Source organism: Tachyglossus aculeatus, chromosome 6, assembly GCF_015852505.1.
Source record: "Tachyglossus aculeatus isolate mTacAcu1 chromosome 6, mTacAcu1.pri, whole genome shotgun sequence".
Lineage (NCBI taxonomy): Eukaryota > Metazoa > Chordata > Mammalia > Monotremata > Tachyglossidae > Tachyglossus > Tachyglossus aculeatus.
The window spans coordinates 4325787-4341040 of record NC_052071.1 but is presented as its reverse complement, the minus strand read 5'-3'; the positions used below and the strand labels follow the sequence as shown (position 1 = coordinate 4341040).

Here is a 15254-nt window from a genome sequence, read left to right as displayed (position 1 = left end):
TCCTCTCCCAAGCGCTTAGTACAGTGCTGTGCGCACAGTAAGCGCTCAGTACATCCCGCTGACTGACGGATTGTAGACGGAGAACGTGCCTACCAACTCTGTTGTATTGTCCTCTCCCAAGCGCTTAGTACAGTGGTCCGCACACAGTAAGCACCCAGTACATACCGTTGACCGACGTATTGTAGACGGAGAACGTGTCTACCAACTCTGTTGTCCTCTGCCAAGCGCTTAACACAGTGCTCTGCACATGGTAAGCGCCCAGTACATACCACTGACCTATGGATTATAGATGGAGAAGGTGTCTACAAACTCTGTTGTCCTCTCCCAAGCGCTTAGTACGGTGCTCCGTACACAGTAAGCGCTCAGTAAATACCGTCGACCGATAGATTGTAGACGGAGAACGTATCTACTAACTCTGTTGTCCTCTCCCAGGCGCTTAGTACGGTGCTCCGTACACAGTAAGCGCTCAGTAAATACCGTCGACCGACAGATTGTAGACGGAGAACGTATCTACTAACTCTGTTGTCCTCTCCCAGGCGCTTAGTACAGTGCTCCGCACACAGTAAGCGCTCAGTACATACCGTTGACCGAGGGGTTGTAGACGGAGAACCTGTCTACCACCTGTCGGATTGTCCTTTATCCTCTCCCAAGCGCTTAGTACAGTGCTCTGCACACAGTAAGCGCTCGGTAAATACGGTCGACCGATAGATTGTAGATGGAGAACGTATCTACTAATTCTTGTCCTCTCCCAAGCGCTTAGTACAGTGCTCCGCACACAGGAAGCGCTCGGTAAATACCGTCGACCGATAAGATTGTAGACGGAGAACGTGCCTACCAACTCGGTTGTATTGTCCTCTCCCAAGCGCTTAGTACAGTGCTCCGCACCCAGTAAGCGCTCAGTACATACTGTTGACCGATGGATTGTAGACGGAGAACGTGCCTACCACCTCTGTCGAACTGTCCTCTCCCAAGCGCTTAGTACAGTGCTCTGCACACAGTAAGCGCTCAGTACATACCACTGACCGATAGATTGTAGACGGAGAACATATCTACTAACTCTTGTCCTCTCCCAAGCGCTTAGTACAGTGCTCCGCACACAGTAAGCGCTCAGTACATACCGTTGACCGAGGGGTTGTAGACGGAGAGCGTGTCTTCCAACTGTCAGATTGTCCTCTCCCAAGCGCTTAGTACAGTGCTGTGCACACAGTAAGCGCTCAGTACATCCCGCTGACTGACGGATTGTAGACGGAGAACGTGCCTACCAACTCTGTTGTATTTGTCCTCTCCCAAGCGTTTAGTACAGTGCTCTGCACACAGTAAGCGCCCAGTACATACCGTTGACCGACGGATTGTAGACGGAGAACGTGTCTACCACCTCTGTTGTCCTCTGCCAAGCGCTTAATACAGTGCTCTGCACACGGTAAGCGCCCAGTACATACCACTGACCGATGGCTTATAGACGGAGAACGTGTCTACAAACTCTGTTGTCCTCTCCCAAGCGCTCAGTACGGTGCTCCGCACCCAGTAAGCGCTCAGTAAATACCATCAACCGACAGATCGTAGACGGAGAACGTATCTACTAACTCTGTTGTCCTCTCCCAAGCGCTTAGTACAGTGCTCCACACACAGTAAGCGCTCGGTAAATACCGCCGACCGACAGATTGTAGACAGAGAACGTATCTACTAACTCTGTTGTCCTCTCCCAGGCGCTTAGTACAGTGCTCCGCACACAGTAAGCGCTCAGTACATACCGTTGACCGACGGATTGTAGACGGAGAACGTGCCTACCAACTCTGTCAGATTGTCCTTTGTCCTCTCCCAAGCGCTTAGTACAGTGCTGTACACACAGTAAGCGCTCGGTAAATACGGTCGACCGATAGATTGTAGACGGAGAACGTATCTACTAATTCTTGTCCTCTCCCAAGCGCTTAGTACAGTGCTCCGCACCCAGTAAGCGCCCCGTACATACTGTTGACCGACGGATTGTAGACGGAGAACGTGCCTACCAACTCGGTTGTATTGTCCTCTCCCAAGCGCTTAGTACAGTGCTCTGCACACAGTAAGCACTTGGTACATACCGTGGACGAATAAGATTGCAGACGGAGAATGTGCCTACCAACTCTGTTGTATTGTCCTCTCCCAAGCGCTCAGTACAGTGCTCTGCACACAGTAAGTGCTCAGTACATACCATTGACCGATAGATTGTAGACGGAGAACGTGTCTACCACCTCTGTCAGATTGTCCTCCCCCAAGTGCTTAGTACAGTGCTCCGCACACAGTAAGCGCTCAGTACATACCGTTGACCGATGGATTGTAGGCGGAGAACGTGCCTACCACCTCTGTTGTATTGTCCTCTCCCTAAGCGCTTAGTACAGTGCTCCGCACACAGTAAGCGCTCCGTTCATACCGTTGACCAATAGATTGTAGACGAACGTGTCTACCAACTCTGTTGTCCTCTCCCAAGTGCTTAATACAGTGCTCTGCACACAGTAAGCGCTCAGTACATACTATTGACCGATAGATTGTAGGTGGAGAATGTGTCTACCAACTCTGTTTTCCTCTCCCAAGCGCTTAGTACAGTGCTGTGCACACAGTAAGCGCTCAGTTCAGGCCGTTGACCAATAGATTGTAGATGGAGAGCGTGTCTACCAACTCTGTTGTATTGTCCTCTCCCAAGCGCTTAGTACAGTGCTCTGCACACAGCACTCAGTAAATACCATTGACCAACATATTGTAGATGGAGAACGTGTCTACCGACTCTGTTGTCCTCTCCCAAGCGCTTAATACAGTGCTCTGCCCAGTACATACCATTGACCGATGGATTGTAGACGGAGAGCGTGCCTACCAACTCTGTTGTATTGTCCTCTCTCAAGCGCTTAGTACAGCGCTCTTCACACAGTAAGCGCTCAGTAAATACCGTTGACCGACATATTGTAGACGGAGAACGTGTCTACCAACTCTGTTGTCCTCTCCCAAGTGCTTAACACAGTGCTCCGCACACAGTAAGTGCTCAGTACATACCATCGTCCGATAAGATTGTAGATGGAGAACGTGTCTACCAACTCTGTTGTCCTCTCCCAAGCGCTTAGTACAGTGCTCTGCACACAGTAAGCATTCAGTAAACACCGTTGACCGACATTGTAGACGGAGAACATGTCTACCAACTCTGTTGTCTTCTCCCAAGCGCTTAGTACAGTGCTCTGCCCAGTACATACCATTGACCGATAGATTGTAGATGGAGAGCGTGTCTACCACCTCTGTTGTATTGTCCTCTCCCAAGCGCTTAGTACAGTGCTCCGCACACAGTAAGCGCTCCGTTCATACCGTTGACCAATAGATTGTAGACGGAGAACAGGTCTACCAACTTTGTTGTCCTCTCCCAAGTGCTTAATACAGTGCTCTGCACACAGTAAGCGCTCAGTACATACCATTGACCGATAGATTGTAGGCGGAGAATGTGTCTACCAACTCTGCTTTCCTCTCCCAAGCGCTTAGTACAGTGCTATGCACACAGTAAGCGCTCAGTTCATACCGTTGACCGACGTATTGTAGACGGAGAACGTGTCTACCAACTCTGTTGTCCTCTCCCAAGCGCTTAATACAGTGCTCTGCCCAGTACATACCACTGACCGATAGATTGTAGACGGAGAGCGTGTCTACCAACTCTGTTGTATTGTCCTCTCCCAAGCGCTTAATACAGTGCTCCGCACACAGTAAGCGCTCAGTAAATACCGTTGACCAATAGATTGTAGATGGAGAACGTGTCTACCAACTCTGTTGTCCTCTCCCAAGTGCTTAATACAGTGCTCTGCACACAGTAAGCGCTCAGTACATACCATCGACCGATAGATTGTAGGCGGAGAATTTGTCTACCAACTCTGTTGTCCCCTCCCAAGCGCTTAGTACAGTGCTCCGCACTCAGTAAGCACTCAGTACATACCGTTGACCGATGGCTTGTAGACGGATAACGTGCCTACCAACTCTGTTGTATTGTCCTCTCCCAAGCGCTTAATACAGTGCTCCGCACACAGTAAGCGCTCAGTAAATACCGTTGACGGATAGATTGTAGACGGAGAACGTGTCTACCAACTCTGTTGTCCTCTCCCAAGCGCTTAATACAGTGCTCTGCCCAGTACATACCATTGACCGATGGATTGTAGACGGATAACGTGCCTACCAACTGTCGGATTGTCCTCTCCCAAGCGCTTAGTACAGTGCTCCGCACACAGTAAGCGCTCAGTAAATACCGTTGACCGATAGATTGTAGACGGAGAACGTGTCTACCAACTCTGTTGTCCTCTCCCAAGTGCTTAATACAGTGCTCTGCACACAGTAAGCGCTCAGTACATACCATTGACCGATAGATTGTAGGCGGAGAATGTGTCTACCAACTCTGTTGTCCTCTCCCAAGCGCTTAATACAGTGCTCTGCCCAGTACATACCATTGACCGATAGATTGTAGACGGAGAGCGTGTCTACCAACTCTGTTGTATTGTCCTCTCCCAAGCGCTTAATACAGTGCTCCGCACACAGTAAGCGCTCAGTAAATACCGTTGACCGATAGATTGTAGATGGAGAACGTGTCTACCAACTCTGTTGTCCTCTCCCAAGTGCTTAATACAGTGCTCCGCACACAGTAAGCGCTCAGTACATACCATTGACCGATAGATTGTAGGCGGAGAATTTGTCTACCAACTCTGTTGTCCCCTCCCAAGCGCTTAGTACAGTGCTCCGCACTCAGTAAGCACTCAGTACATACCGTTGACCGATGGCTTGTAGACGGATAACGTGCCTACCAACTCTGTTGTATTGTCCTCTCCGAAGCGCTTAATACAGTGCTCCGCACACAGTAAGCGCTCAGTAAATACCGTTGACCGATAGATTGTAGACGGAGAACGTGTCTACCAACTCTGTTGTCCTCTCCCAAGCGCTTAATACAGTGCTCTGCCCAGTACATACCATTGACCGATGGATTGTAGACGGATAACGTGCCTACCAACTGTCGGATTGTCCTCTCCCAAGCGCTTAGTACAGTGTTCCGCACACAGTAAGCGCTCAGTAAATACCATTGACCGATAGATTGTAGACGGAGAATGTGTCTACCAACTCTGTTGTCCTCTCTCAAGTATTTAATACAGTGCTCTGCACACAGCAGGCGCTCAGTACATACCATTGACCAATAACATTGTGGACGGAGAGTGTGTCTACCAACTCTGTTGTATTGTCCTCTCCCAAGCGCTTAATACAGTGCTCCGCACACAGTAAGCGCTCAGTAAATACCGTTGACTGATAGATTGTAGACGGAGAACGTATCTACCAACTCTGTCGTCCTCTCCCAAGTGCTTAATACAGTGCTCTGCACACAGTAAGCGCTCAGTACATACCATTAACCGATAGATTGTAGGGGGAGAATGCGTCTACCAAATCTGTTGTCCTCTCCCAAACGCTTAGTACAGTGCTCCGCACACAGTAAGCGCTCAGTAAATACCGTTGAATACCGTTGACGGAGAACATATCTACCAACTCTGTTATCCTCTCCCAAGTGCTTAATACAGTGCTCTGCACACAGTAAGCGCTCAGTACATACCATTGACTGATAGATTGTAGGCGGAAAATGTGTCTATCAACTCTGTTGTCCTCTCCCAAGCGCTTAGTACAGTGCTCCACACACAGTAAGCGCTCAGTAAATACCGTTGACTGATAGATTGTAGATGGAGAACGTATCTACCAACTCTGTCATCCTCTCCCAAGTGCTTAATACAGTGCTCTGCACACAGTAAGCGCTCAGTACATACCACTGACCGATAGATTGTAGGCGGAAAATGTGTCTATCAACTCTGTTGTCCTCTCCCAAGCGCTTAGTACAGTGCTCTGCACACAGTAAGCGCTCAGTTCATACCATTGACCAATAGATTGTAGATGGAGAATGTGCCTACCAACTCTGTTGTATTGTCCTCTCCCAAGCGCTTAGTACAGTGCTCTGCACACAGTAAGCGCTCAATAAATACGATTGAATGAATGAATGAATGTTTTAAGCGCCGGGGTAGCTACTAGATCCCCCCGCGGGGCTCCCACTTGCCAGACGAGGGAAGCAGCGCGGCTCAGTGGAAAGAGCCCGGGCTTTGGAGTCCGAGGTCACGGGTTCAAATCCCGGCTCCGCCAACTGTCAGCTGGGTGACTCCGGGCCAGTCACTTCACTTCCCTGGGCCTCGGTTCCCTCATCTGGAAAATGGGGATGAAGACCGCGAGCCCCCCGTGGAACAACCCGATCACCTTGGAACCTCCCCAGCGCTTAGAACAGCGCTTGGCACATAGTAGGCGCTTAACAAACACCATCATCATTATCATTACGAGGGAGCCGAGGATCATTCAGTCGCACATTGATTCAGTCAATCAATCTATCAATCGTCAGTCGCACATGCCATTCATTCAGTCAATCAATCAATCGTATTTATTGAGCGCTTATTGGGTGCAGAGCACTGTACTAAGCGCTTGTGAAGTACAAGTTGGCAACATTTAGAGACAGTCCCTGCCCAACAGCGGGCTCACAGTCTAAAAGGGGGAGACAGAGAACAAAACCAAACATACTAACAAGATAAAATAAAATAGACTAGATATGTACAAGTAATTCAGTCGTATTTATTGAGCGCTTACGGTGTGCTGGGCACTGTACTAAGCGCTTGGGTGAGGAAACTACAACAACAAAGAGATATATTCCCTGCCCACAGCGAGCTCACGGTGACCGGCCCAAGGTCCCGCCTTCTGATACCCACTAGTCCACCCCGCTGCTGCTTTCATTCAGTCATTCATTCATTCATTCATTCAATTGTACTGATTGAGCGCTTACTGCGTGCAGAGCACTGTACTGAGCGCTTGGGAAGGACAAGTTGGCAATATTTAGAGACCGTCTCCCCCTGATACCCACTAGTCCACCCTGCTGCTGCTTTTATTCATTCATTCATTCATTCAATCGTACTGATTGAGCGCTTACTGTGTGCCAAGCACTGTACTGAGCGCTTGGGAAGGACAAGTTGGCAATATTTAGAGACCGTCTCCCCCTGATACCCACTAGTCCACCCCGCTGCTGCTCTCTCTCATTCATTCATTCAATCGTATTGACTGAGCGCTTACTGCGTGCAGAGCACTGTACTGAGCGCTTGGGAAGGACAAGTTGGCAATATTTAGAGACCGTCTCCCCCTGATACCCACTAGTCCACCCCGCTGCTGCTTTCATTCATTCATTCATTCATTCATTCGATCGTATTGACTGAGCGCTTACTGCGTGCAGAGCACTGTACTGAGCGCCTGGGAAGGACAAGTTGGCAATATTTAGAGACCGTCTCCCCCTGATACCCACTAGTCCACCCCGCTGCTGCTTTCATTCATTCATTCATTCATTCATTCATTCGATCGTATTGACTGAGCGCTTACTGCGTGCAGAGCACTGTACTGAGCGCTTGGGAAGGACAAGTTGGCAATATTTAGAGACCGTCTCCCCCTGATACCCACTAGTCCACCCCGCTGCTGCTCCCTCTCATTCATTCATTCATTCATTCATTCAATTGGATTGACTGAGCGCTTACTGCATGCAGAGCACTGTACTGAGCGCTTGGGAAGGACAAGTTGGCAATATTTAGAGACCGTCTCCCCCTGATACCCACTAGTCCACCCCGCTGCTGCTTTCATTCATTCATTCATTCATTCATTCATTCAATCGTATTGACTGAGCGCTTACTGCGTGCCGAGCACTGTACTGAGCGCTTGGGAAGGACAAGTTGGCAATATTTAGAGACCGTCTCCCCCAGATACCCACTAGTCCACCCCGCTGCTGCTCCCTCTCATTCATTCATTCATTCAATCATATTGACTGAGCGCTAACTGCGTGCCGAGCACTGTACTGAGCGCTTGGGAAGGACAAGTTGGCAATATTTAGAGACCGTCTCCCCCTGATACCCACTAGTCCACCCCGCTGCTGCTCCCTCTCATTCATTCATTCATTCAAACGGATTGATTGAGTGCTTACTGCGTGCAGAGCACTGTACTGAGCGCTTGGGAAGGACAAGTTGGCAATATTTAGAGACCGTCTCCCCCTGATACCCACTAGTCCACCCTGCTGCTGCTCCCTCTCATTCATTCATTCATTCATTCAATCGTACTGACTGAGCGCTTACTGCGTGCAGAGCACTGTACTGAGCGCTTGGGAAGGACAAGTTGGCAATATTTAGAGACCGTCTCCCCCTGATACCCACTAGTCCACCCTGCTGCTGCTCCCTCTCATTCATTCATTCATTCATTCATTCAATCGTATTGATTGAGCGCTTACTGCGTGCAGAGCACTGTACTGAGCGCTTGGGAAGGACAAGTTGGCAATATTTAGAGACCGTCTCCCCCTGATACCCACTAGTCCACCCTGCTGCTGCTCCCTCTCATTCATTCATTCATTCATTCAATCGTACTGACTGAGCGCTTACTGCGTGCAGAGCACTGTACTGAGCGCTTGGGAAGGACAAGTTGGCAATATTTAGAGACCGTCTCCCCCTGATACCCACTAGTCCACCCCGCTGCTGCTCCCTCTCATTCATTCATTCATTCATTCAATCGTATTGACTGAGCGCTTACTGCGTGCCGAGCACTGTACTGAGCGCTTGGGAAGGACAAGTTGGCAATATTTAGAGACCGTCTCCCCCAGATACCCACTAGTCCACCCCGCTGCTGCTCCCTCTCATTCATTCATTCATTCAATCATATTGACTGAGCGCTAACTGCGTGCCGAGCACTGTACTGAGCGCTTGGGAAGGACAAGTTGGCAATATTTAGAGACCATCTCCCCCTGATACCCACTAGTCCACCCCGCTGCTGCTTTCATTCATTCAGTCATTCATTCAATCGGATTGATTGAGCGCTTACTGCGTGCAGAGCACTGTACTGAGCGCTTGGGAAGGACAAGTTGGCAATATTTAGAGACCGTCTCCCCCTGATACCCACTAGTCCACCCCGCTGCTGGTTTCATTCATTCATTCATTCAGTCGTACTGACTGAGCGCTTACTGCGTGCAGAGCACTGTACTGAGCGCCTGGGAAGGACAAGTTGGCAATATTTAGAGACCGTCTGCCCCTGATACCCACTAGTCCACCGCGCTGCTGCTTTCATTCATTCATTCATTCATTCATTCATTCAATCGGATTGACTGAGCGCTTACTGCATGCAGAGCACTGTACTGAGCGCTTGAGAAGGACAAGTTGGCAACATATAGAGACCGTCTCCCCCTGATACCCACTAGTCCACCCCGCTGCTGCTTTCATTCATTCATTCATTCATTCAATCGTACTGATTGAGCGCTTACTGCGTGCCGAGCACCGTACTGAGCGCTTGGGAAGGACAAGTTGGCAATATTTAGAGACCGTCTCCCCCTGATACCCACTAGTCCACCCCGCTGCTGCTTTCATTCAGTCATTCATTCATTCATTCATTCAATCGGATTGATTGAGCGCTTACTGCGTGCTGCAGAGCACCGTACTGAGCGCTTGGGAAGGACAAGTTGGCAATATTTAGAGACCGTCTCCCCCTGATACCCACTAGTCCACCCTGCTGCTGCTTTCATGCATTCATTCATTCATTCAAACGGATTGATTGAGCGCTTACTGCATGCGAGCACTGTACTGAGCGCTTGGGAAGGACAAGCTGGCAATATTTAGAGACCGTCTCCCCCCCCGCCCCATCTCCGATCTCTCTCTGTCTCTGTGTCTCTCCAGATTATAACCGGCAGAAGGAGAGGACTGTACACTAAAGGGGAAGTGGCGTCTATTGGCATCCCCGCCGCCATCTTGTCCGGTGGACGGCGGGGGGCGGGCCCCCCAGGGCCCCTAATTCGGGGGGAGTGTGCTGATGACCGGCATCCCCTCCTCCCCCACTGTAATGGCCCCCCAATAAAGACCGTGCTAAGCCTCTGTGGTTATGGCCTCCTTCCCCCCACCCCTTTCCCCTGGGGGGGCCGGTGAAACAACAATAATAATAATGATGGTATTTGCTGAGCGCTTCCTACGTGCCAGGCACTGTACTGAGCACTTTGGAGGAGCAGCGGGGCTCAGTGGGAAGAGCCCGGGCTTGAGAGCCGGGCGCCGTCGCCACTGGTCCTCTGGGTGACTTTGGACAAGTCACTTCTCGGGGCCTCAGTTCCCTCATCTGGGAAATGGGGGTGAAGACCGGGAGCCCCACGGGGGACAACCTGATCACCCTGTATCCCCCCCAGTGCTTAGAACAGTGCTTGGTACATAGTAAGCGCTTAACAAATGCCATCATCATTATTATTACTCTCTGGGCCTCAGTTCCCTCATCTGGGAAATGGGGATGAAGACCAGGAGCCCCACAGGGGACAATCTGATCACCCTGTATCCCCCCCAGTGCTTAGAACAGTGCTTTGCACATAGTAAGCGCTTAACCAATACCATCATTATTATTATTATTATTATTCTCGGTGCCTCAGTTGCCTCATCTGTCAAATGGGGATGAAGACTGGGAGCCCCACGTGGGACAACCCGATCACCCTGTATCTCCCCCAGCACTTAGAACAGTGCTTGGCACATAGTAAGCGCTTAACAAATGCCATCATTATTATTACTCTCTGGGCCTCAGTTCCCTCATCTGAGAAATGGGGATGAAGACTGGGAGCCCCACGTGGGACAACCCGATGACCCTGTATCTCCTCCAGCGCTTAGAACAGTGCTTGGCACATAGTAAGCGCTTAACCAATACCATCATTATTATTATTATTCTCTGGGCCTCAGTACCCTCATCTGTCAAATGGGGATGAAGACTGTGAGCCCCCCGTACGACAACCCCATCACCCTGTATCTCCCCCAGCGCTTAGAACAGTGCTCGGCACTTAGTAAGTGCTTAACGAACTCGTGGCTCGGTGGAAAGAGTACGGGCTTGGGAGTCAGAGGCCATGGGTTCTAATCCCGGCTCTGCCACTTATCAGCTGTGTGACCTTGGGCAAGTCACTTCTCTGTGCCTCAGTTACCTCATCTGGAAAATGGGGATTAAGACTGTGAAGCCCATGTGGGACAACCTGATTACCTTGCATCTCTCCCAGCGCTTAGAACAGTGCTTGGCACATAGTAAGCGCTTAACAAATACCAAAATTATTATTACTATTATTCTCTGGGCCTCAGTTCCCTCATCTGTAGAATGGGGATGAAGACTGTGAGCCCCACGTGGGACAAGCCGATGACCCTGTGTCTCCCCCGGCGCTTAGAACGGTGCTTGGCACATAGTAAGCACTTAACAAATACCATTATTATTATTATTATTATTCTCTGGGCCTCAGTTCCCTCATCTGTCAAATGGGGATGAAGACTGTGAGCCCCACGTGGGACAAGCCGATGACCCTGTGTCTCCCCCGGCGCTTAGAACGGTGCTTGGCACATAGTAAGCGCTTAACAAATACCATTATTATTATTATTATTATTCTCTGGGCCTCAGTTCCCTCATCTGTCAAATGGGGATGAAGACTGTGAGCCCCACGTGGGACAAGCCGATGACCCTGTATCTCCCCCGGCGCTTAGAACGGTGCTTGGCACATAGTAAGCGCTTAACAAATACCATTATTATTATTATTCTCTGGGCCTCAGTTCCCTCATCTGTCAAATGGGGATGAAGACTGTGAGCCCCCCGTGGGACAACCCCATCACCTTGTAACCTTCCCAGCGCTTAGAACAGTGCTTGGCACATAGTAAGCGCTTAACAAATACCATCGGTATGATTATTATTACAGCAAATCAAGTTGGGCCCAGTCCCCGTCCCACGCGGGGCTCGCGGTCTCCGTCCCCATTTGACAGATGAGGGAACCGAGGCCCAGGGAAGCGATTCGGCGCTCAGAGCAGGGCCTCAGCGCTTCGAACAGTGCCTAGCACATAGTAAGCGCTTAATAAGAGCCGGCGCGATTATTAGGATTACTTGCCCAGGGTCACACAGCAGAGGCAGGGCGGAGCTGGATTAGAACCCAGGACCTGCCCAGTAGGCCGCACTGCTTCTCCGCTGGGGTGGGTCCAAGCAAATGGCGTTGGACACAGTCCCTGCCCTTGGTGGGAATCACAGTCTCAATCCCCATTTTATTATTATTAATATTATAAGACCCATAAAATATAATATAATACCAATAAAATATATTAAGACCAATAAAATATAATATTGCAATGCAATAAAATATAATATTATAAGACCGATAAAATATATTCTAGTACCGATTAAAATAATATTGTAATGCCAATAAAGTATAATATTATAATACTGATCAAATGCAATATTATAACACTGATAAAATATAATATTGTAGTGCCAATACAATATTATAATGCCGATATAATATAATACCAATAAAATATAATATTGTAATACCAATAAAATATAGTGTAATGCCAATAAAATATAATACTATAATGTCAATAAATATATTCTAGTGCCAATTAGAATAATATTGTAATGCCAATAAAGTATAATATTATAATACTGATCAAATGCAATATTATAACACTGATAAAATATAATATTGTAGTGCCAATACAATATTATAATGCCGATATAATATAATACCAATAAAATATAATATTGTAATACCAATAAAATATAGTGTAATGCCAATAAAATATAATACTATAATGTCAATAAATATATTCTAGTGCCAATTAGAATAATATTGTAATGCCAATAAAGTATAATATTATAATACTGATCAAATGCAATATTATAACACTGATAAAATATAATATTGTAGTACCAATACAATATTATAATGCCGATATACTATAATACCAATAAAATATAATATTGTAATACCAATAAAATATACCAATAAAATATAGTGTAATGCCAATAAAATATAATACTGTCATGTCAATAAATATATTCTAGTGCCAATTAGAATAATATTGTAATGCCAATAAAGTATAATATTATAATACTGATCAAATGCAATATTATAACACTGATAAAATATAATACTGTAGTACCAATACAATATTATAATGCCGATATACTATAATACCAATAAAATATAATATTGTAATACCAATAAAATATACCAATAAAATATAGTGTAATGCCAATAAAATATAATACTATAATGTCAATAAATATATTCTAGTGCCCATTAGAATAATATTGTAATGCCAATAAAGTATAATATTATAATACTGATCAAATGCAATATTATAACACTGATAAAATATAATACTGTAGTGCCAATACAATATTATAATGCCGATATAATATAATACCAATAAAATATAATATTGTAATACCAATAAAATATACCAATAAAATATAGTGTAATGCCAATAAAATATAATACTATAATGTCAATAAATATATTCTAGTGCCAATTAGAATAATATTGTAATGCCAATAAAGTATAATATTATAATACTGATCAAATGCAATACTATAACACTGATAAAATATAATATTGTAGTACCAATACAATATTATAATGCCGATATACTATAATACCAATAAAATATAATATTGTAATACCAATAAAATATACCAATAAAATATAGTGTAATGCCAATAAAATATAATACTATAATGTCAATAAATATATTCTAGTGCCAATTAGAATAATATTGTAATGCCAATAAAGTATAATATTATAATACTGATCAAATGCAATATTATAACACTGATAAAATATAATATTGTAGTGCCAATACAATATTATAATGCCGATATACTATAATACCAATAAAATATAATATTGTAATACCAATAAAATATACCAATAAAATATAGTGTAATGCCAATAAAATATAATACTATAATGTCAATAAATATATTCTAGTGCCAATCAGAATAATATTGTAATGCCAATAAAGTATAATATTATAATACTGATCAAATGCAATATTATAACACTGATAAAATATAATATTGTAGTGCCAATACAATATTATAATGCCGATATAATATAATACCAATAAAATATAATATTGTAATACCAATAAAATATACCAATAAAATATAGTGTAATGCCAATAAAAAATACTATAATGTCAATAAAATAGAATATAATAAGACCAATAAAATAGAATAGTGTAATGCCAATAAAATAGAATATTATAACACTATTATTATTATTATAATGGCATTTATTAAGCGCTTACTATGTGCAAAGCACTGTTCTAAGCGCTGGGGGATACAAGGTGATCAGGTTGTCCCACGTGGGGCTCACAGTCTTAATCTCATTTTACAGATGAGGGAACTGAGGCACAGAGAAGGTAAGTGGCTTGCCCAAGGCCCCACAGCTGACAAGTGACAGAGCCGGGATTCAAACCCATGACCTCTGACTCCAAAGCCCGGGCTCTTTCCACTGAGCCACGCTGCTTCTCTAATACCAATAAAATATAATGCTATGATACCAATCAAATATAATATTGTAACGCCAATAAAGTATAATATTGTAATGACAATAAAATATAATACCAGTAAAATATATTATAGTACCAATAAACTATAATGTTCTAACACCAATAAAATATAAGATTGCAATACCAGTAAAATAATATTATAATACCAATAAAATATAATATTGTGATGCCAATAAAATATATTATATCAATAAAATAGAATGCTATAATACCAATAAAATATAATATTGTAATGCCAATAAAATATAATATTGTAGTGCCAATAAAATATAATATTATAATACCAATAAAATATAATGTTATAATACCAATAAAATATAATATTGTAATACCGATAAAATATAATGCCAATAGAATATATTGTAATGCCAATAAAATATAATACAATACCAATGAAATATGATATTATAATACCAAGGAAATATAATGCTATGATACCAATAGAATATAATATTGTAATGCCAATAAAATATAATATTGTAATACCAAGGAAATATAGTGTTATAATACCAATAAAATATTGCAATGCCAATAAAATATACTATTATATTTTATTATATATTTATATTTATTATATATTTTAATATGTTATTATATGGTATTATAATATTAATATTGTAATACCAAGGAAATATAGTGTTATAATACCAATAAAATATTGCAATGCCAATAAAATATAATATTATAACACCAATAAAATATGATATTGTAATACCAATAAAATATAATAATGCCAATAAAATATAATATTATAGTGCCAAGGAAATATAATGCTAGGATACCAATAAAATATAATATTGTAATGCCAATAAAATATAATACTGTAATACC

At 44.3% G+C, this 15254-nt stretch overlaps 1 protein-coding gene across 5 annotated transcripts in view; it reads left to right on the top strand.

The window, feature by feature from the left end:
* The window catches only part of PDZD11 (PDZ domain containing 11), a 52687-nt gene that overhangs the window by 14564 nt on the left and 22869 nt on the right, over window positions 1-15254 (top strand). For 2 of the 5 annotated variants that reach the window (XM_038748389.1, XM_038748387.1), the window contains exon 7: window positions 9753-9947. The exons of the other annotated variants lie outside the window; for them this stretch is intronic. In XM_038748389.1, the coding sequence (XP_038604317.1) occupies window positions 9753-9759 (7 nt within the window). In that variant the 3' untranslated portion in view covers window positions 9760-9947. Of the gene's footprint in view, window positions 1-9752; window positions 9948-15254 lie in introns of those variants that run through there. 5 annotated transcript variants of the gene reach the window in all.